Genomic DNA, 22,170 nt, shown 5'->3' on the forward strand with positions numbered 1-22,170 from the left:
AAGGACTGCTGCAGTATAGGGCAGCGGTCAGCAGTAGTGCACGGCAACCCTATGTATTGTGGACCGATAGCGGTCCTTACAGAACAGCAGACTGTACTGCACTCAGGCCTATGTACCGTAGCACCCTATACCAAGTTACCAGTCCTTATAAGAACTTTTGTGGACCAAGCAGGTTGTGTATTAGTGTTTAGCAGACTGTGCGTCAGTCCCTATACCGCTGAAGGACTGCTGCAGTATAGGGCAGCGGTCAGCAGTAGTGCACGGCAACCCTATGTATTGTGGACCGATAGCGGTCCTTACAGAACAGCAGACTGTACCGCACCCAAGCCTATGTACCGTAGCACCCTAGACAGACCAAGTTACCAGTCCTGATAAAGAGCTTTGTGGAACAAGTGAGTTGTGAATGATTAGCAGACTGCAGCAGAAGGGCAGCAGTCAAGTATAATATTCTTTCTATATTTGGAAGAAAGAATATTATACGTGTACAAGCCTATTACCGTACCACTGATACCAGTCCTGAAAAGAACCTTTGTGGAACTAATAGTAACAGCAAGTCTTTAAAATTATCCTCACTGCCTGACACACTGCTTCCTGCCTGTCCCTATACAAATTGGCAAAAAAGAGTAGGCTGGAACGATTAGCTGGAACAGCTCTTTTGTGGACCTGATAGTAACAGCTAATGATGATGATGATGATGATGATGAAGAAAGACTAATCTGGCTGAGCTGTCCCTAAAATAGCAGCATACAGCGCTCTGTCCCTTTATCTAAACTGACAAAAGAAACTCAGGCTGCTGACCTAACACCTATACCAGTCCTGAAAAGAACTTTTGTGTACCAAATAGCTAGCGTTTTCTCTGTCCCTACTCCACACAGGATCCTTTCCCTACAGTGACAGAAGAAAGAATGTAAAATGGCCACCGGATCGGGTGTATTTATAGGTTAGGGGGAATGTCCAAGTGTCCATGAGCTGTCATGTCTCAATTGGTTGTCCTGTAACACATGATAAACGTGTCACGAAAGGTTAAAGTTCTTGTATACATTAAACACGTAAGTCCGCCGGGGCGAACGACGGAAAAAGGCGTTCGAACCCGCGGACGGCGAAAGTCGGAAATTCGCCGCGAAACGACCGCCGGGCGAACCGTTCGGCCATCACTACTGCCGGGACTCAAGGAGATGAAGCACCTTTTTACCAGCATCATTTATATATGGTAGCTTGTAGACTGTGATATTAGAGTGATTGTAAACCTATTTTTTTTTTTTAACAAACATGATATACTTACCTGCTCTGTACAAGGGTTTGGCACAGAGCAGCTCCTATCCTTCTCTTCTGGAGTCCTCCGCCAGTGCTCCTGACTCTTTCCTGCATAAGTTCCAACATAGCAAGACTGTCATGGTTACGCAGTGATCTTTCTCTGTTTGCTTACCTCCCCTCATGTGTTCTGACTAAGAGGCCAGCCACTTCCACCTGGTGGTTTTTATAACCTCTCCTCTAAGCATGGCTCCACCCCAGGCCCTATCAGGGAACCCTATATTAACCTGTGCACTGCAAGTCAGCAGTGCTGATCAACCATTGTGTATCATTGTGTGTTTGGCCTCCTGTTTCCTGCTTGCTGTGTGCTCTACGTTTGACTCTGTTACCAACCTTGGCGTGTTCTCAACGATTCCTGTCTGCTTGTGACCTTGACCTTTTGCATGTTCCCGACCATCCCTGTCTGCCTGTGACCCTGAACCTTTGGCGTGTACTCTGTTGTTCCTGTCTGCTAGTTGCCCTGACCTCTACCGTATCCCCTTACTATCCTTGTCATTCCAGCCTGCTGCTTCCTTATCCTGTAGTCTACTGTGAGCGCGAGCTGTGAGACCCTAGGGGCCGTGACCTGGAGCCAGACTGCAGTGAAGTCCATCCTCACCACTGGAGGCTCTGGAGAACACCCGCTGGCTCTTAGACTCCGCGCCCTGGGGAATCTATGCTTTAGCTCCCATTGGGATCTGTTGTTAGTGATCCTGTAGACCTGTGTCCTGAATCTCCTTGGGTACAATCCACAGCAGTCAGTCCTAAGGTCCACTACCTAGTGGTGTGCTTCCGACTCTTACGGAGTGCATCTGTCACCTGGTCTCAGGTGACCTGATAAAGACCCTTGTTATGGGGGCACTCCTGTGGGCTTGATCTTGAGAATCTCTGAATGTATCCATAGACACACACAGCCCTACTCAGCCCTGTTCTCCTTGTGAAGGAGCAAATGGCTCACGCTGCTGCCTCCATGTCCAGTGAGAAGAGAGAGAGCAGGGAGAGAAGCTGCTCTCAGGCAAAATCCTGGTAAGTTTGGGGGGGGGGCCTGGACACAGAAGGTTTTTTTTGTACCTTAAAGCAGAGAATGCATTAAGGTACAAATCTTCAACCTTTACACCTTTCCAAACACTTTCAACGCTGTGATTAAATTTGTAGAGCTGGCAATTACATTGGTAGAGCAGGCTGTAAACCTGGTCACTGGAAACTCTGATGATTAAGCTCTCCGCAATGCCTATTAATACAGAGAGGAATGAGGGTGTGTTTAAGAGAGATATTACTGCTTGCTCAACATAAATGAATACATACTGCTCAATCATGGACCTACATTCCATACCATACCCATCCTAAGTTTTTTTTAATTTTCCACCACTAAAGTATGCCTCCCACTAATTTTGGGACACTTTGCCTCCTATAGACATTAGGACATTTACGATTTAAGTCAAGGCATACTCCTTTAGGCCGCGCCCAATATTTAGTGCAATGTAGCCTTTTTACCAACTTTTTGCCAACACAAATACAGTACTTCCTACGTTTGGGTGTCCCTGATTTTGATATTCCAAAATTGGTAGATATGATTTATACTTGTGGACATAGTCTGGGCGAGGGTTAAACTCTTTGACACGCAAACCCTTCCTTGATCTGCTCTTTCGTAAGTCTGTGCAGTTTAATGGAAACTCCAAAGCTCAATACAGAGACTAGACTGCAGCACTTCCCACATCCAAATCAAGGACTACAGAATACAGTTATGCAGGTGTAGCGCTACCCCCAGAGGAGCCGCTTAAGTGTAGTTGGTTCCGTACTCTGCCTCTCAACCCCAATAACAATCTCAGCCCCCTCTGGCACACCTGGCAATAGTGTAAGTGCAAGGACCAATGAGAAACACACACGTCATGATAAAACACAGAAATTGTGTTTACTGCAATATTTCTGTGGGACAGTAACAAACAGTAACAGTATATATATATTTATTTAAGTAATCAACTGGAGAGCAATAACTGAAATTAAGAGCAATACAGCTCAATACTATATTCAGGCTGCTTTCAGGGGGTTTCAAACCTGAGAATAACCCCAAAAGCAGAGGCTCACTTATATGGCAAATAAATCACAATATGACACTTTATATCGGATTGGTTACCTCTACACAAATGTGGCTCTATGAGTCCAGGCAAAAGGAGAGCAGAAGACTGACCCTCTTTATGTCAGACCTCTCTCTTCTGTCGCCACAGGCCCAACTACAAACACTGTATTCAAATCAATATTTAATGGCATAGCTTCCCCGATAAACTGTCCCCCTGCATATATAGAGCCCTGAGTATGTGTTTGTGTGTGGGCCCATATGGCACAAGTAGCTTCAGTCCCTTTGAAGAAAGATGAGGGTTTGTATCTTCAGCTAGCCACTCTCGTTGGCGCACTTAAACTCCTGAATAACAGGGCCAAACAACACAACTGGACTGGATTATCAAGTAAAGAATGCAGGATCTTCCTCAGCAAGGTGAAAGTAAAATGGCGTCTCTGTATCTGAATGGCCTTGTGTCCTGTGGCACTACAGGTGTCAGAAAGGTGACAAAGAGCAATGATGTATGTAAACAGTGTCCATACAACTCTATCTGTGTGCAGTGTCCTTGTTTACTGCAAATGGGCAAAAGCCCTCTCACCCAATCCTGCGGTCAAGGCCCAAACGAACGTCCTGGAACAGGCAGGCTCTACTGGTGACCCGACTGGTCACCTCACACTGGAACGTTTCACATCGTCGGTGCAGATGCGTCTGGATATGCACCTGGGATCTCCCTCTCACAGGCTGGATCTCCCAACTGGCTGTGGATGCCTAAAATCACACGGTGGATTGACCTGGGAGGCAGACACTCTCCCCTAGGTCTAATCTCTTCCTCTGCCTCTTGTAGGCTGAGAAATCTCCTCAGATCAGCAAGATGGCATCTCTAGTTCCTTTTTCTCCAGAGCATGCTGACTCTTACACCGTACAGGTTAATCTGAATGTGAAACTTGAGTCCTGGGACCACAATTCCCTGTATGCTTTCCTCCCTGGTGGTAATCACTCTGCTGACAGGATGGGATGACACAGAGTCTTAGCTGGCACTAGAGGGAAACCGTCTCACTGAAACAATGTTGCAGAGTGTCTTCTAATACTGCAGGTAACATAGCCAGCTCCCTGCTACACAATGCTTATAATCAAGATAGTTTATAACCAGTGTTGGCTGGTGAAGTTTTAGGATGGGGGGGGTGCCAGACCCCGCCCTTCCTTTTTGACCCCTCCCACTTGGGCATGGTTTAAGCAACATAGTAGGCATGACTTAAATGGGTGTGGTTCTAAGCGGGTGTGGTTAGTGTCTGAGATGAACGAGGGATGCAGGGAGAGAGGGAGAGAGAGATGGAGAGACAGCAAGCCCAGATCCTACACAACAATAAAAATATGTGTATTCCAGAAAGTTTAACAATCAGCAGATAAAGATACTCCAAACACCTGGTGTTAGCGCTTCAATTATCCCGGCACCATAGTTGTTATGGTGTCAGGCTGATTGAAGAAGCACATTATTTCTATTATTACATTGTAATATAAAATTAAATCATTCAACTCACCATAATGCAGAATCAGTGGGAGCCCTGAGCGTTTCACCTGCCACCAATCTTGTGATTGCATAGATGTGGCACTTCCCATAGTGTCTGGCGCCTGAACACAGTGCACTTAAAGCCCCATACACACTATCAGTTTTTCTGCTGAGTTTTACCTTCAGGTTTACCAAAACCATGTAGTAGAAGGGCATGCCTGATTGCATACAAATTGAAACTCCTAAGGTTTGACCTCATATTATATGGTTTTGGTAAATCTGAAGGAAAAACTCAGCAGAAAAACTGGTAGTGTGTATGGGGCTTAAGGATCTTTTTTTTTTTTAAAGGGTCATGTTAAATTTTTTATTTTTTTTTGTGACTGTTTGGGGAGGCGGCGCCTGGGCACCCCCTATGGATGGGCCACCAGTGTTTATAACGCCTGTTATTAGAAAAGATCATAATAAGCCTTTTATACCACAAAACTAAATCTCACAATCTTTCCAAACAGTGGCTCCACCATGGTGTAACCATATCTTAACAGTTCACAACTATTTTTAGTAGGCCCCAAACAACTCCCCCGCCAAAGTCTTGCCAAAGAACAAACTAAATTGAATACCATTCAAAGAGGAGCAAGTAGGAACATCAAATTCATATAGGGTAAGTCTTGGTCACGGGTTTGGTGATATGATGTCACGGCCAACAGGCATGGCAGAACATCTTCTAACATATGCAAGAATGAATATAAATTTTCCAGCAATACTTCACTTTGTGGTTACAATTCTACCCAGGCATGTGAAAACGTAGAGGAAAGAGCGAGGGAACAGATTTATCTTAAGTGCAAATGGCAGTTTTGTTATTCGATGTCAAAGTTACCATGAGTCTAATGACAAGCTGCCAAAACAGATTTTCATGTTCGCTAAAGAACAAGAAGCCGAGTGCGTTTATATTCTCGGCACAGCGGCCTTTCATAATTTACAACTCGACGCTGATAGTTTATTTAACATTTATGAACTTACAATGCAATCAGAAATTCATTATTATCCGAACAAATAAATAGTTGATATTTCACAGCTTCTGCGGGTGAGAATCTGGGACACATGTCTCAATAAATGTTTTCATCTGCAATAACTGAAGTACAATTTGTCAGAGAGCCAAGAAGCTGAATAATTAACGTGAAACGGTTTGGTAGAAAGAGAAAAAAAAAATACTCTAGTGTTGCTTCTATTGTAGTGTGCTGAATATTAGTTCTTTCCCATAAAGAACTTTAAAATAGGGGAGCCAGCCAAAAGAACAAAGATGTGTGAAAAGTTCTGTAAAGTATAGAAGCTGATTCTTTTTTTTTTTTTCTAGCATTATTATCATATGTCTGTCATCTATCATCCACTATCTACCTTTATGGAAAGCCTCAAAAGAAGTAGCCATTCCCTGATTTCTGGGTTGCATGCTATGGAGTGCTGACAACACTCAACACTACCTGAGAACTAGTAAGCCTGTAGACAGGTAGAGTTTTATGCTGCCCCATTTGGGAGGGTTAGTGTTAATTGTGTTCCCCCGGTTCTTTCTTGGTGGGTTTTCCTAGGGTCCAACCCACTGGTCTTCAGAGAGTGAGAGAGGGGCCGAGCATGCATCAAGTTACCTAAAATCTGCGGTTGCTGCTGTTTCCATTGCCAGATTCTGTTCTGTTGACCTGCTGAATATGCCAAGACTGGAGTGCCATCTAATGCACATCTGTCCTCCGGACCCTGCTACAGCCTAGGGGGATTGCTGGGACCTGCAGTCTGCCCTGAAGATGCCAATCCTTGATACTAACATCATGGAATCAGATATGAGCTCTATCCTGTGCAGGTATGCTGGGGCAGCCACAAGCCAGAGTTAGGGATTAGCTTAGGGAAAGGCTTTTGCCTTTGTTTTACTGCTATGCCACCTTGTTCAAGTAAAGCTTTTTGAAACGTTGTCTTTGCTTAGTCTGAAGTTACCTAAGAGGTGTAGTGCAAGTAACCAGCATGCGTAGTCCACAGCTCAGGTCAGCTAAGCACATTAGGGTATGAAGACATCAGTATAAGAGTTGATACAGTGTGAAGAAGTGGTAACCAAGGGTAACAAAGGTCTCTCTAGCAGCCTGTTGTAAGTATGTACATGTGACAGGTGGGATAGCCTCTTGCAGGAGGCACTTTCTTTGTGAGCAGTTCCATCTCCCATAGCAACAGGAGCAGATCAGAACGGCTGAGGATGCCAGCCTGTACAAAAGAGGAAGAGTTAAGTGAGTGCACGCATGGAGTGGTGCACGGCGGGGTTCCATACTGTTACTGGGAGTAAGGTAGCTGTGATTCACTTGACAGGTGAAGAGGGTATTGGCTCTGTGTGTCCTCCTAAATCCATCAGTGACCATGGTGGTGTATACAACATCAAGAGCATTTATTAGAGATCAGTCGCCGGTGCAAGTAAAGGTACACCATGTGTAAGGCAGTGACCCTAGCCAAAGTACCTAGCATAGCCCAGAAGAACCCACCCCAGGGTAGGCCTCCCATGTGACCCTTGCTTGGCACCCAACGAGGAGAGTAACATGGAGGCTATGACTACCACCCTACTACCCCCCCCCCCCCCCCCCCCATAAGCTTGTGAGTCAGAGAAAGCAGGGTTCCACCTTAGGTTTTTAAGTAAGTAAGTCTTTTACAGGATTCACATTGCTATGGGCTATTGTACTTTGAGTAACCAGGGCTCTCTGACAATGAAGAACACATATGGAGGGATACTCGCAATTCTCTTGAAGGGAAAGGCAACTTTTTGTGTAAATACTTTTAAACAAAAACGATAGTAATAGTAACAAATGTCAACGAATCTGAAAAAAAGTTAAATGAATGAATGCATTTGTTTCATTCGAATGGCATCACATGATGCGATACTAGTCCTGTCCCATGGGGAAATTAATTACATTTTTGAATTTAGATAACAAATGGATATGAATTTCATTCCATTTGTTCGTTTAGATGTACATGACGCCAGTCAATATTGTCCAATCAGCTCATGCCATTTCTCTTGGCGGGTTTAACTAGCGTCTGAAAATATCAAATCCTTCCGATTCAAATCTGTCCAGTTTGATACTATATAGAATATATAGCATTCTTCCAAAAAAAAAAAACTGAAAAATCTTTTGAATCCACCTGGGCCTTCAAATATTGGGTCAACATTTAGGTGGCACGGTGGTGTAGTGGTTAGCACTCTCACCTAGCAGTAAGAAGGAGCACTGGTTCACATCCCAACCACAACTCCTGCCTGGAGTTAGCATGTTCTCCCTATGCCTGCGTGGGCTTCCTCTAGGTACTCCAGTTTCCTCCCACACTCCAAAGACATGCAGGTAGGTTAATTGGCTTTTGTCCAAAATTAGCCCTAGTATATGAATGGGGACCTTGGATTGTGGGCTCCTTGAGGGTAGGGACTGATGTGAGTGTGCAATGTACAGGTTTAGGGACAATTGTAGAAACTCACTCAGGATGGACTGGTGTCTTTATTCAACCTTACTAACTATGTATGTAACATAAATTTCTGATGTGCACACGTCTATCAGAGAGGATTTTCTGTAAGGGACAGCGCCAGAGAGAAAGTAAGTACCGGAGATATAGCTGCTTTTTATTTTAACAGAGCTGATGAAGGCGAGGCCGTGCCTTCGAACCGCGTTCTGATTGGCCAGACAGCGTGTAGGCGGCTCCCCAGTTTGACAGCACTGGACCACTCCCACCCAGAAAAACACAACCGATGTCTCCATGAGGCTTATCGAGGCTCCAGCTGCGGCTAACACATGATGCTCGTGGGTCCCTCAATAGAGACTTTGTCCGGCGGTCCTCCTGCGCTCCTGTGACACTGCATCCCACCCGCTCTAGCATTCTACAAGTGCTCCAACATTTTACATGCAAGTTTTTAGTGTTGTTTTACACTTATATACTGAATAAATTCCTAAGCTGTTTAAAGGATTGGCTTGGCGCTTCTCTCTTCTCCTTTTATTTTTAACATTCCCGGCTATGTGTCTTTTCATTTTTTATGAAAACTGGAGCTCCACATTCAAGTCCATTAAAAAGAACATGTCGGTCTTGGAGTACCCTGTCCACAGGGTGGCAACGCTCCTCATGACCTGCATGTCAAAGTCCCTACTGGGGGGAAATGCATGAGAAAGTAGGAGTGGGTTCAATGTGCAATGTGCCACATGCTGACTTTTTGAGTTTGCACTGCTTGCAATAAAGCTTGTTGGATAAAGAAAAAAACTGCGGAAGTGCGGCCTATTTATTTGTATCAGGGTGACTACACCGCTGTGCAATTTTTAGTGCAAAATGAACAGTGTTGCCAACCTGGTAAAGGAATTTTAATATAATGGATCTCCTGGCAGAATCAACAGGTAATAAAACCTGTTATGGGGGACTCAGAAAAACAAAAAACATGTGTCAGATTGAAAAATGTATTTAAATATTTTATTTTATTGTAATTTAGAGTTCCACTTTAAGCAAGATCGGAAATAGTTCTTGAGTTATATACACATTACATACAGCACAATATTCTATTGTACCATGACACATGATGTCAAATCATTACAATACACAGTAGAGAGACATAATAAAACATTTGTAATAAAATGTACATTTCAGATGTCACTCTCAATTAAAGTTTGTGCTTGGATGGGAATACACATCTATCCCATCATTTAATATTAAAAACAGGGCTGCTTAGGATATCTTGGGGATTATTCTATAAGCATGTGTTAGCCTGTGTATTAGATTGCAATATTTCTGCATTTGTTTATGTTATCAGCAGAAAATTCAATTTAGAAAATTATACCCTGCACCGGCTTTTCAGTGATTGGGGAATAAAATGCATTCTGTCTGTTATCTTGATGTCATATTGAAGGTGATTATTTGTTTTATTTATATTTACTACAACATATAGCATCTTTACAACCATGAATATATGCACTAACTAGTTATGGTAAAAATGTAAACCATAATGTTTTATAGCCATGTTTAAACCTGAACTCTAGGCAGATAGAAAACACACACATTAAAGTGATTGTAAAGGTAATTTTCTTTTTAACAAACAGGTTTATACTCACCTACTGTGTGCAATGCAATCACACAGAGCGGCCACGAGCCCCCTCTTTCTTTTTGGGTGCCCTGTTAAAGCTCCTGGCCCCTCCTCTCTGTCCAGTGCCCCAGTGAGAAGCCGCTTCCCATGAGGGCACTCCTCCAAGCTCGCACCTGGGCCTCCCGCTGACACAGACAGTGGGACTCAGCACCGCAACGCCCCCCCCCCCCTCCCTTGTCACTGTTTTTGATTGACAGCACTGGGAGCTAATGTTGCCGCAGCAAAGCCAGCAAGTGAAGGAAGAAAAGATCTGCAGACGTGCACAGTGCTGGATCAAATGTGGGCTAAGGTAAGTTAGAGGAGGGGTTAGGGGGGATGCTGACACCTAAACATTTTTTACCTTAAAGCAGAGTTCCTCCCAAAAGTGGAACTTCTGCTTATCTGACTCATCTCCCGCTCTGGTGCCACATTTGACACCTTTCGGGGGGGGGGGGGGAGCAGAAGGTACGTCAGAAGTTCGGCACCCCTCCTTCCTCTGCTGTCCTTGCCAGTAAGAGAGTGCAGCACGCTTCGCGCATGCGCAGTAGGGGACTGGCTGTGAAGCTGCAAGGCTTCACTGCCGGGTTCCCTCACCGGAAATGGTGGCGGCAGCACCCGACAGCTGATTGAAACATTGGCAGGGGTGCCGACATCGCTGGATTCCAGGACAGGTAAGTGTCCTAATATTAAAAGTCAGCAGCTACAGTATGTGTAGCTGCTTTTAATTTTTGGAGGGGGGGGGGGGACTCCACTTTAATGCAAGGAATGCATTAAGGAAAAAAATGTTTAGACTTTACAACCTCTTTAATGTAAATCTGTAATCCTTAATACAACATTTTTTTTTTTTTTTTTAAATACAGGTACCTAAATATGACCTGGTATCAGTCTATTGAAATCACTGCACAGCAGGGCTGCAATGTCAGAGTAAGAAGCAGCACAAGAAGCCAATCAGTGCACTGACAAGAAGCATTTGGATAGAAAGAAAGCCCGGAGCAAAAGAAATAAAACAAATAGGCGTAGGGCGGGCATGACAGGGTTAACAGGGGAACTGAAGTTGGAAGGAAATGTGAGAGGTAGTTATTGATGCAGAGGCTGGGAGGGGAGGAGCGGATTTAATGTGCAGAAGGGGCGACTCCTCCCCAGCTCAGTCTGCGGTGAGGAACAAGCTTCCCACCCTCCCTCCCTTAGCTTTGGGGGGTTTGTTGTTTTTATTAATGTGTTTGCTTTGTTTTTGAGTATTGAGTTTGTCGTGGCAGTGGCATGTTGTTGGTCTGTGCAGATGAAGGATTAACCCCAGTGATGGAAGAGTTCGGGACCTATTGGTGGTATAGTACCCGGCGGTGGTGGTACAGCTAACAGTAGTTTAGCTGAAGTTGGTGATCAGGTGCACTGCGGTCAGTGTTTTGCCTCTGAGCTAGTGTGTCAGCCTGAGATCTATTCTAATTTGGGTACCGCAGTGCCGTAATGGTTATGATGGTGTGATTGGTGGGTTTATCCTAGCACAGACCAACGGGAGGAGTTTAATGGAGGAAGTGCCTTACTACCTCATTTAGATATGTTAATTTATATTATTTATGTTAATTGTTTTGAATATTTTATAATAAAGATAATTGGCTGCTACGGTCATGTTTACTCCAGATCGGTGTGGTCTCATTTTCTGGGGTTAGTATAAAATGGGGGCGTAGCAGTTGGGAAAGATAGATGGTGGTTTAAGTAAGTAAGTCACATCTGTTATACAATGGTCAGGAGAGAGCAGAGTGACAGAGAGATTAGCTCATCACTGTGCTGCCTCTCCTTTCACTGTCCATTCACTGGCTGGGAGCAAGTCAAGGACAATCGGGGCTCAAGGGACGTGGGTTGAATGATGCTGGCCATCAAACTGAGGAGGACATCTAGCTGTGGAAAAAAAAATACTGCATGGGAAATCTCTAGATGAAAGCTAAATATTACAGCAAAAGCTGGTGTCGATAGTTTATCTTTTAATTGGCTATTCATTTTTATCTTGTTGTTTTTTGCCTAATCTCTCCTTTTAAGATTATTGATGATGTGTTTATCACTGCGCTCCTTCTCCTTCACTGTTCAGTCACAGGCTGGGGGTGGGTCAATGTCAGCCTGGGCTCAGGGGAAATATACTGAATAATGCTGGCCGCCAAATACTGAGGACATCTAGAGACATCTAGATCTAACCACCAATTCTTCCCTCATCCCAATGTTCTTTCTTTCCTATGTAGTGTTGGGAGGGGAGTGTTTCCCTTTCCTCCAATCAGCTCTCACGCACTGTAACTGAAGCTCTCCACCCCCTCCTCTCTGCTCCTCACAGATGCAGAAGGATTTTATCACAAATCTACACTTTTGAATGGATGTAGGGAAGAGATGACCACAGATAAACAAGTAAAACTGATGTAGCAATGGGGACTACAATTGCAAAGTACAGTAATCCTCCGATGTATTTATGCCCTGCATGTCCCTTATTGCCCAGTGCTATTAAATTACATAATATTTGTAAGTCCAGTTAAGGGAACTATGGGATGTATAGTTCACCAGACTGATAACTGTTCCGCCTGTCCATGCATCTGGACCACATATCCCAGAGATCTTTGCTACCATCAGAGGGATTGCTGAGAGGAGCTATAACAGAAGCCAGAGACCAGCCTGTTGCTCTCTTCCTCCTGGGCCTGACACGAGACGGAGAAAGAGAGGTCGCAACCTACCATGAGGTGTAACATCTGCCCACCCGTGCCAGAAGGGTTTAGCTCCACCAGTTCCCATTCGACATCCTTACCTCACCAGTCCAGTGACCAATGTCAGTTGGTGTGTGGCTGCAAAAGAAAGATCAAAGCGCCTGTAGAAGCATCGCTACACCAGAAGCTGTTTGGAAGGCATTACATCTACCTGGTTATCAGTGAGAAAGCTAATCGCCCATCTTTTATCTGTACTCTTGTCACGGTATCACTGGGACACGTTGTATCAGGCACATCCACTTTACGAACATTTCCTTGAGTTTAGCTGCATGCAGCGTTTAAACAATTTAAAGCAGAGCTCTGCCCTTTTTAAAAGTCAGCAGCTCCAAATACTTCAGTTGTTGACTTTTAACATAAGGACACTTCCCTGTTCACAGTGACTGCGATTGCGCCCCCCGAGGCCGATCTGTCCCTCGACTCTCGGGTGCTGCCGCCGCCATCTTCGGTGAGGGAATTTGGAAGTGAAACCTTGTAACTTCACTTCCTGGTTCCCTACAGTGCATGTGAGACTCGTACTGTGCATTCCCACTGGTACCTGCTGTCTTCTGGGACCTGTGTTTCTCCCAGAAGACAGCGGCGGGGGGGGGGGGGCGGAGAAGGCGCCCAAAGTGGCATAGATACCCATGGGTGACTCGAGTATCTATGCCCGGAAGTTGGAGCAAAATATCTGTATTAGACAGGTATCTACTCCCCCCTCCCCACTGAAAGGTACCAAATGTGAAAGGAATCTGAAAAGCGGAAGCTCCATTTTTGGGCGGTACTCCGCTTTAACTTCACTTTCTACTAGGAACCTATTACATCTCCCTATTACATTGAATTACAAAAAACTAGCTTCGACATACCGGTGAAGAACATTAGATCTACAACAAGAACATTAAAGTTATAGTTACACAAGGGCCCTTGTACTATCATCTCTAGGCCTGAGCTTTTATTAGTAGAGCTATTGTAGTACCGCCAGGTAACCTCTTTTAGTGAGCCAGTCTAGTCCATTTGGTTACATTCATCTACAGCGGGAAAGTATTGCCCCTCAAAGGAAGTGTTCTAACGTGCTGCATATCTGTTATCTTGTTTTGACTTTTGGAGGAATTCTTTTGCTGAGCTGGCGCTGTCGGCCCAAAGTTCAGCAGATTTTTTCCGTCCTCATTGTGTACCTCCCTTTTCAGTTGATTCAAGTGAATACTATCGGAATCTAAATGCACTGAGTTGTCTGATTCATTACCTTGCAGTGGTACCAGGATGTCTGAACCCAGAGTGTCAAGTAGGTTGGAAAGTTCACCAGGTCATAGCAGTGCAGATGAGAAAGTAATTTCGAACAGTCCCCTAGAGGTCAGTGCTACACTTACTTAGATGGATTTGTTTAATTTCTGTGTATCACCTGAAGCCATACACTTCACTGGGTAAATGAGAGGGTTAACAACCACTTTAAGGTTTGAGTATATTGATATCTGTTCAGTAGCTTTTTTACAATCCATACTTAGTTTGGTAACCATTGATTGAGATATCGCCCTGCTGCCGGTGTATTAGCTTCACTTATTAGGTTCCAGTGTCCGCCCCCAGAGTTTGTTCCCTTTCAATTTGACAGCTTGTTTCAGCTAGTTGATAGAGGTGCAGATATTGTTATCTGTATTATCTATTTCATATACACACTGTATATATGTATTGTTCTAGATTATGTATTTACAATTTATATTTTTAATAGGATTCTTTTTTAATGATTGGTTAAATGTCATTACCTCTTGTGGAGATCCTAATGTGGTCCTGAAGAAGTTGTTTGAGAAATGCGTTAAGCTGGAAGGATCTGTTACCACTTGGCCCTTGTTATTGAGGACATATATTTACTGAATATGCCAGGAGGGTGGTAGAAATTGGATATTATTTTACTATATTGAGGAGGAATAAATTAATGTATATGTGTAGCGCTGACATCTTCGCCTATTGATGTGGTTATGTATACTTTAATGTAAGGTTAATGGACATTACTGTGGTTCCATACCAGAGCCATCTAGTGACCAAATTTGGGTAACGCACCTGTATATCTTTACTTCAAAACAAACTAAAGACTTGTATAGGAAGTCACTGTTGTTTTGATTGAGAAGGTTTACCTTGTTACCCAGGAGTCTGTGTGACCTACCCATGAACACTCTCTTACGCAGTGCTTGCTGGGTAGGAGATAAAAGGGACCCAAACGGCCATTTTAGGTCTCTTGGGATCACGTTGCCTGCCTGTGCGGATCTGTGGGGAGGCTTCCCGGAGACAGCAGCCTGTAGCCATCGCGGAACGTCAGCCTGTTTGTTTGTAAAGTGATCTGACGGAGCTGGAAAGACGGAGACCGGATTGAGAAGGTCCAGAGACACTCAGTGGAAAATCGGAGAACCGGATTTATTCAGCGGAGCGATAGAGAGCATCTGGCCCAGCTGACTGAGAGGCAAGCTACAGTCATTGGACCAAAGTGATCACATGGAACTCCGATCCAGTTGGTGAGCAGGTTACGGCCCGCCGTTTGTTAACACGCAGTTAGACTCACATACAGTCCTCACTGGAATCTGTGGTTCCATGGAGGAGTAGCAGAGCAACTGACACTAAGCAGGCTTGAGGCCTATCTACCCTGGCGCCTCAAGCATTGTAAATAAGTTATTGTAGTTACATCAGGAGCACTTCAGCTTAACCCTCCACAGACTTTGGATTACAAATAACTAAGGAGTGACTTTAGCTAGTGAAGAAAGAAGACCCCGGATAAAGTACTTTAAGTGAGATCTCACGTATAGCCTTTAAAGTAAGGGGAGCTCCCAGGTCTATATATATATATATATATATATATATATATAAAAAAATATACAGTTTATATTGTTTTATATTCAAACATATTGTGCTGTCGTCCTATGTTGGGATGACAGCACAACTTCTGTAATCACCTGTCTACATATTTTACAGTAAACAATATTTCTGGTTAAGTATCCAGTTGTATGGCGTACTGTTTTTCCCCACCAGGTGGAGCCAGTGGACCCTGAGGGTATAATACAAGTACTTTGCATTGTCTTATATTGTACTGTATTACATTGCACCACAGTTTCTCGGTAGAGTGCAGGCCCAATTCAAACCAGCAGCTCCTTCGGGGGTGAGTGCTACATATGCAAATTTTAGACTGATCCAGTATGAGTTTTAATGATTTATGGAATAAAGTTGGTAATTCATTTTATTTTAAGTGTGGTCTCTTCTGTACCAGTAAAGTCAGAACAGTATTTTGTTTCTTGGTCCTGGAAAAATGCGGCGCTCCCTCCTGTCTTAATGATGACACTGAGCTGCACATGAGTGGCTTACTGTACATTCTCTGCACAACTCTGTGCTGGAATGAACTCCCAAGTGCATGCATGGGAGTTACATCATTCCCTGGTTGGCCAATCAAGATAATCAAAATGACTGAAAACCTGCCAACTGGAAGAATCCAGGGAGAACTTGATGCTGGTGAGAAAGCTTGCAGAAGTAGCATTGCTGGAGTGGAGGTGAGTATTTGCAGACTTTAGTTCTACATTAAAACACAATAGGAAGTGAAAGATCTTTCCAAAGGAAGGGTAATCCTCTGTTAGGCCAATAGTATTGAAACAAGTGTCTCCTTTACCCCATTGGAAGATTTTTCTTCTACATTTTTTTTCTCTGACTTTCAGTGCTGGTGACAATGGTCATCAGCAGAGGGAGGGTGAATCTCACTAGTGGGGCCACTTACCATGCTAAAATCCCTTCACTTGCCTTCAGAAACACTTTAATCCATTTGGGCCCAAATATTGCCCATCTAGTAGGAGTGCCCCTGTTCTGATAATCCCCCAGATTCTTATATCTCTTTGTGCCTCAAATGGCAAGATCCCCCACCAGGTTGCCCCCCAAAGGCACTCCAATGCTACATGAAGGCAGTGATCATGAGTAATAGCTGGAAAAGATGCGTGGAAGTCAGACATAAAAATCTTGTTACCTGACTTGGCCCTTACCTCTGACAGTATTTGAGTCTAGGTGTTGTTCTAATTCGACAACCTGTATCCTGGTTTCTTTAAAATACTCTTCTATCTTTGGGAAACTCCACTGCTCAGATGCTGATCTATTGTTTGAGGTGGGAACAGAGCCTTGCAACTTCAAGCCCCTTGAGGAATGGAACAAGATATGGGAGACACTCCACAAATCTTCCTGTAATGTACTGGAAACATACAAATACTACACCCCAGAGGATCGCTAGGTGTCTTCCGACATACCCATCCACCTGCTTTTAGGGTGTGTTCGGACCTAGGAGATACGAAGCATATTTGGTGGACCTGTCCAAAAGTCAAGAGGCTGTGGATTTGGGTGTATGTGATGATCCATATGGTCCTTCATGTTAATTTGTGGAAAAAAAAACATGGGAAGCCCTCCTGTGGGAACCAATACCAAATAACTTGCACCGGGAGCATACATTCATTAGACATATTTTTATGGCTACTAAAAAACCATTGTGAGATTGCGGAAAATGCCGGTGCTTCATTTTAAAGAGGTTATAAATAGACCACACGGTAAGCTTATAATCAAAAAGTTGACGGCGGTTCTTAATGATACACACAATCAATATCTCTGAACCTGGCAGCCCTGGTTAGACAAATTTGCACTCTCCCCACTCACATCCTGTTTTTCTTTTTTGATACATGAAAGGTAGAGTTGAGCCTAATGCATATCTAATAGGCCTTCGGTAGGGGAAATAAGACAGTGTTTTTCCTCCTCTTCCTCCTAATCTCATTCCTCTCCTTTCTTATCCCTTCCCTCACTCCCCTGCTTCCTCTTCCCTCCTTTCTTTCCTTCTTCTTCTTACTCCAGTTGTCTTATCCTTTGGATTTTTCTTTTTATGCTCTCTGGAGTAGTGAAGGCTGTACCTTACCATTTTTTGTGAAGAGCATGATGGCGAGATAAGTTGCAAATGACCTTTCCTTTAAGGAATCCCTTTTTTGGATTCCAGGTAGGAAATGCATTAACAAGGGGTTATCTCGATTTTCTCGATTTTCCCATGACACCACTCAATCATCTAACAATCGGGTAACTCTTGTTTTTGTAGACAATGTTTTCCCCCCTTCCTTCTTATTTTTTTGCATACCCATTGTCTTGTCTTGTTTTACTTTCCTTACAATGACTGATGAAATTGTTTTTCATAGCTATTGGTTTTGCGAGAGAGAGAGCCCCTCCCCCCCCCACCCAGCAACATAAGACCCCTCCCAGTTATAGTTTCCTAACCTTCTTGAAGCTCCCTTGGATTAATATATTTTAAAAATACCCAATACATACCTATTCCTGCAGTCTCCCTGCTGTAAAGGTGATGTCATGGGTCATACCTTTTCCTCCTCGATGGCAGTGATTGGCAGTCCTTACTCCTGAACTAAGAAAATGCTCCCATAATGAGTGCTGTTTAGTTTAAGAATACAATAGTCAAGGGTAGATAATGATGTGCCCCAGGGGCATGTCATGGACAGCCTTGGTCCACAGGAAGTGAGTTTATGAACACTGGTGGTCACCTGGTTAAACCTAGAAGAAGAGGAGCAACCAGACCTGGGATAGGAGGTCAATATTGCAGTTATTTTTTGATTCACCAGGTTTACAAGATATTACAAATTTCAAATAATTACTAAAACTAGCATTTCATTTTAAACATTTCAGTCTCCACGCAACATTGAGATACCTGTCATGGGCTAACCAACCACTTAACCAGTGGTCAATGTTGAGTTTACACATTTCTGTAAAAGTGACTGTTATCTCGTGTACAGATTATGTGATGTGTATTATATGGAATCTTTTACCTGGAAGATCCCATGCCACAAAGATTGATCGTGGCCCGAGCACAGTGATATTGTACGGAATAGGAATTTGGTCCGGGGTGTGCATGGGAGTTTCTACAACATAGAGATCACTGATGGAGCCTCCTGCTTCTGTTCTGGCTTCCAGCTGGTATGTGTACCTTAAAGAGAATGTATAAATTATTTTCAGTGAGCACATAATTTGCCTTTTTGCAGTGTCAGCTAACGTCCATTTTGCTATAGGCAGTGGACACACATACACTGAGGTTTCCCAAGACACTAATGCAAATCTATATTCATTAATAGACATGTGTAGAATGGAAAAAATTGTCTTGTTTTGTTTTAATTCGTTATTTACATTAATTTGTTTAGTTAATTTCGTTTCATTTGTTCAATTCGTTTTTGGAATTAGTTTTCTTTATTCGTTTGTAAATCGAATGGAAATGTCTTCGAATTCTAAAAATGTTCAAATTCAAATAGTCTTTCTATTTCCAAAAAGAATAAAATAGAATAGAAAATAAAGGAATAGAATAGAAAAAAATAATACATTTTTAATTTTTTATTCTATTCCTTTATTTATTTTGTATACTATTTTATTCTCTTTGGAAATTGAAAAACTATTTGAATTCAAAAAGTTTTCGAAAATGATTTGAAAACGATATAAATTTGAATTTCATCCAAAATATGTTTTCGTTATTTCGGATACGTTCAAATTCGGTACTATTCTAATTCAGAAATTCGGATACATCCAAATTTCCGAATAATGAAAATTTGTCTGAATTTTAGTTTGGAACTAAACGAACTGCACATTATTCATTAATATATCATTATTTTTTTTAATGCTAGAAGCGCAAGTATCTGAATTTTACTAGATATCAACCTATTGATTGAAGCTCATAGTGGGAGAGGAAGAAGCAGCACAAGAGCCAGTTCATGTGGTGACAGGAAGCATGTTGATAGAAGGCAAAAGCAGAGAGAGAGATTAGCTAATCCCTGTGCTGTTTCTCTTTCACTGTCCAATTACAGGCTGATGTTGGGTCTGGACAGCCTAGGCTCAGGGGAAGCAGATTAAATTATACTGGACATCATTTAACCCAACAGACTGATTAGATCTAGTGTTGGAGAAACTGAAAATTTATTATCAAATACTTATTGTCATTTTCCTTTCCTGATGGACTCCATGGCAACCTATGTGTGGGTTAACCCCGCCTCCTCTCCAATGCTATAGGGCACCACTCCCATAAATTTGAGCTTACCGCTAGAGACTGCGTTCTGTAATTAGCCAACTCTTGACCAATGGGTGGGACCTCTGTCTGCCATGGAGTCCATCAGGAAAGGAAAATTACGGTAAGTATTTGATAATAAATGTTCTGTTTTCCTGACAGACTCCATGGCAGCCTACGTGTGGGAAATAACTAGCCAGTCCACACAGGTGGGTATGCTGATCAAAGAAAAAAAAATGAATTGAACCCGTCAACTGACAGGACTCTTAAACCAAAGTTCACAGAAGATAGAGATGCAGGCTCTATACAGTAATGAGACTGCTTTGCAGATGATGTCTGGAGCCACATGCCGTGCTGCTGCCCACAAAGCCGCCATACCCCTGGTGGAATTTGCTGTCACCGCCTCTGGAGGAGCCAAGCCCCTAGTCCTATAAGCCTGCTGAATGGACTGGACGATCCAGGCTGCAATCGTTCTGGTCGAAGCTTGTTTCCCTTTGTTACTGCCAGAGTGCAAGACAAACAGGTAGTTGGAGCGTCTAAAGGAGGAAGTAGGTGTAGGTATTCCTTCAGTAATTCACCTAAATCCAGAGGATGTGCTTCGGTGGACCCTTGGGCCCTAAATGTAGGTAGGACAATTTCTTGGTTTTCATGGGACACTGAGGTGACTTTGGGGTTTGAGCCGACCATAGGGATGAGGACCACCCGGAAGAAAGTCAGAAATGGTTCTTCATAACCCAAGACCCGATCTCAGAAACCCTTTTGGACGAAGTGATGACAACTAGGAAGGCAACCTTTGTAAAAAGGTCTCTGACAAAAAGTGGAGCGGCTGAAATACTAGAGTCAGACAGTGAGTAAAGAACGGGGGAAGAACCCATTTAGGGAATCTCGGTCTTCTTTGGGGCCTGAATCTTGCTGCCCCACAGAAGAACTGCCGGTTTAGAGGATGAACGGCTCATGATGTTCCAGAGATGGCCGACAAGGCCGAGACAGATCTAGGCTGGATTGGAGGAAACTCAGGATATCCTGAACTCCTGGATCTCTGCACGATCTGCCCATAGAGGATGAGAATCCTATGAACTTAGCCCATATTCTACCATAAACCTTATTGGTGCTCTCCATTCTCAAACTCATGAGGGTGCAAATCACTCTTGAAGCGCACCCAAGAGATTCCAGCCTCTCCCTCTCAAGAACCAGACCATCAGCCTCAATATTGCCAGACAAGGGTGCAGGACTGCCCCCTGAGAGAGAAGGTCTGGCCTGAGAGGGAGAGGCAGTGGGTCCCGGAAGCTGAGCTGGATCAGGAGGGGAAACCATGACCTGTTCGGCCAGTAAGGTACTATCACCACCACTTTGACCGCTTCCGTTTGGAGTCTCCGAAGAAACTTGAAGATGATCGGGAGCAGGGGAAAGGCATAGGCCCTGCTGAAGTTCCACTGATTCGACAGAGCAGCCACTCTGAAGGCCTGGCTGTAACGGTCCTGAGTGTAATACTTCTTGATCTTGAAGTTGCAGGTGGATGCAAATAGGTCCACTTCGGGATTGACTATCAAAGACAGTATCCATTTGAACGTATGCACATGAAGAGACCACTCGTTGTCCAACTGTGTGTGAGACAGACAAGTCCGCTTTGACGTTCTGAACTCCGGGGACGAAAACCGCTGAAATGTTGGCCAGGTTTTTCTGTGCCCAGGACATGACATCTTGGAGCAGGGTGGTACTTGCCTTTTCACATAGGAGACCACTGTAGTGTTGTCCATTTTAAGTAAAACCGACTCTACCTTGAGGAGATGAGTGAAAGATTGGGGGCACACCAGGCTGCCCGCAGTTCCAGGATGTTTGGGCCCGGGTTGTGAAGATGAGCATCCGACTTGCCTTGAGAAAGCTCTGACCTGCAAAGGGCTCCCCACCCCGCACCTCACCGCTGGCATCGGTCTGGACCGTGACCCACGAGACAGGGGCAATGGAGTGACAGGTGAGCAGATTTCTGTGCTGGAGCCACCAGAAAAGACTGTTCCTCATCACTGAGGATATGTGAATGTACTAATTGATGTCCCCTGAATTCCATTATTGAAGGAACCCTGTTTGAAAAGGGCGTAAACCTCCACAGAGACCATATGACCATGGGGGTCGAAGAGACCATTGTGTCGATGGTTCTTAGGCATTGTGAGGCCTTTAGGTGTGAGGAGCTCAAAGCCGGTGAGATTCTCCCTCGAATGATTGGGATTTTGTCCAGTGGGAGAGAAATGGTATTTTCCACTGTGTCGAACTGGGCCCCTAAATATACCAGGCATTGGGCTGGTTCGAGATGGCTTTTTTCCAAGTTTAGGAGCCACCTGAATTCGGACAGAGTGGAGATAACTTGCCCCCCATGGATCCACAACCACTCCCTGTCCTGGGACAGTAGCAGGAGGTCGTTGAGATACAAGCGTATCCCTTTTGTTCTGATGA

General features: G+C 43.9%; 1 protein-coding gene across 1 annotated transcript in view; it reads right to left on the bottom strand.

Moving 5' to 3' along the window:
- LOC143986677 (usherin-like) overlaps positions 1 to 22,170 on the bottom strand; it is a 67,170-nt gene that overhangs the window by 27,078 nt on the left and 17,922 nt on the right. Inside the window, exon 4 of the mRNA XM_077485084.1 lies at positions 18,503 to 18,660. Within this exon, the coding sequence (XP_077341210.1) occupies positions 18,503 to 18,660 (158 nt within the window). The remainder of the gene's footprint in view (positions 1 to 18,502; positions 18,661 to 22,170) is intronic.

The sequence above is a fragment of the Lithobates pipiens genome, unplaced genomic scaffold, assembly GCF_037356315.1.
Source record: "Lithobates pipiens isolate NorthernLeopardFrog02 unplaced genomic scaffold, aLitPip1_a1.2 Scaffold_18, whole genome shotgun sequence".
Lineage (NCBI taxonomy): Eukaryota > Metazoa > Chordata > Amphibia > Anura > Ranidae > Lithobates > Lithobates pipiens.